Source organism: Hipposideros armiger, unplaced genomic scaffold, assembly GCF_001890085.2.
Source record: "Hipposideros armiger isolate ML-2016 unplaced genomic scaffold, ASM189008v1 scaffold_8, whole genome shotgun sequence".
Lineage (NCBI taxonomy): Eukaryota > Metazoa > Chordata > Mammalia > Chiroptera > Hipposideridae > Hipposideros > Hipposideros armiger.
The window spans coordinates 206,519-208,318 of NW_017731358.1; the positions used below are offsets into that span (position 1 = coordinate 206,519).

The 1,800-nt window shown below is 32.8% G+C and overlaps 1 protein-coding gene across 1 annotated transcript in view; it reads left to right on the forward strand.

Annotated features, from left to right (window-relative positions):
* Positions 1 to 1,800, forward strand: part of OPA1 (OPA1 mitochondrial dynamin like GTPase) — a 91,866-nt gene that overhangs the window by 46,136 nt on the left and 43,930 nt on the right. The window contains exons 18-20 of the mRNA XM_019650783.1: positions 81 to 162; positions 263 to 400; positions 1,165 to 1,241. Coding sequence (XP_019506328.1) covers positions 81 to 162; positions 263 to 400; positions 1,165 to 1,241 — 297 coding nt within the window. The remainder of the gene's footprint in view (positions 1 to 80; positions 163 to 262; positions 401 to 1,164; positions 1,242 to 1,800) is intronic.

Sequence of the window (1,800 nt, forward strand, 5' to 3'; positions counted from 1 at the left end):
ATGCACAGAGTAAATTACCTAAGTAATGCACCAGTGTCATACAGGGATAGACCTAGGGTTTGAATCTGATATGAATTTAGAGTCCGTGCTCTTAGCTACTGTACCAAACTGCTTCAGCTGTGTGTTTTGTGTATTGGAAATGGAGAAACTACAGTCAAGGAGGTTAGTTTGAAAAACTGTTGCAATCATGAGATTCTGAGATGTGGAGAGCCCAGAGTACTGAGGAGCCATAGCTGCGCACTCAGATATTCACTTAATGCAGAAGATACACGAGATAGCCTTTAGTCATTGCAAAGAAAGAATCCTCAAACTAGAACATCTTTCTTCTTCCTCAGCAACACGTTTTAACCTTGAAACTGAGTGGAAGAATAACTATCCTCGCCTACGAGAACTTGACCGGGTAATACTTGTGTACCTCATGTATTTTGTATATATCTAATTTAATATTGTGCTCTTAACAAAATTTATGTTGACGAGAAAAATCTGATAAGCTAAATTGCTTTGATTTTGACCATGATTACTAATTTAGAGCTGCAAAAATACATTTCTAGGAGAAGTTACCTTTTCTACAATAATTTAAATTATTTCTTTCATAATATTAAAAAATAATTAGGGATCATAGAATGTCAAAACAAGTGTTTAAAATATTTTCCAAGAAGATGAAGAATATTTTTCTAATGTCTTATAGAATTAATGTATTTATGTAATATAAACTTTTAAATGTTGTATATCAACTTTTTTTCCTTTTCAGCATTTGTGGGAAAATATACTCTAATTTAGTGGGATTCAAATCCTGGTTTTCCTTGATTTTAAAATGCCATCAGTTGTAAAACACAGCATCAATTTACTAATACACTAAATTAATGTGTATTGGTACTTTCACATAACATATGTTATCTGAACAAATGTTATATGAAAAACTGCATTCAGAATTAAGTGAATAAGGTAGACATTATGTCAGTTTCTTTATCCTTGTCTGAATATTGACATTCCTAAAAAAGAGACCAGAATAGAAGAGCATTATTTGCTGGTCCTCCGTGCTTCAAACCTAAGCTCATCCTACTAGCCTCTCAGAGACCTTCCTTTTAGTTATTCCTGAAAATCATGACAGGGCAAATTGACTGTCTTATGAAAATCTTACTAACTTGGATCTATATTGCCTAGAATGAACTATTCGAAAAAGCTAAAAATGAAATCCTCGATGAAGTTATCAGTCTGAGCCAGGTTACACCGAAACATTGGTGAGTATTTGACCTTTTCTCAAAGACTTTACTAGATGAATTATAATGAAGTACTAAAATTTGGATTGATAAAGCACTGATTTATGGTAGCCTTGGCTCACTACCCAAAACACTTAGTAAAATAGGCAAGAACATAAAAGTATCTAACCACCATTCTAGTCTAACCAATTAAGTATTTAAGTAGAATAAATTATTTATTTATTAAGTATGTGTCAGAAGAGATACTCTGAAAGATAGCTTTCTCCATGCTCTTTTTAAATCTTGATTCATCTTAGGCTTTTCTTTACCTTTAGTATGTTTTGTACAAATCGTATTTCAAATTGAACCTTATTTGAGATTTGTTTAAAATAGTAAATAAATGTACCCTTTTGAAAATACTCATGCAAATCTCTTTCAAGGCAAACCATCACCTTCAGTTTGTTGTGTGTAAATTTGGGCGCACTCAGATTTGTTGGCATGGGGCACTGTCACCAAAGTGGGTTCCGTGTCCCTCAAGTAAGCTATCTATAAATAGCCTTGAGATTTTCACAGTTATATTTTAATTCACAAATTCCTTGTG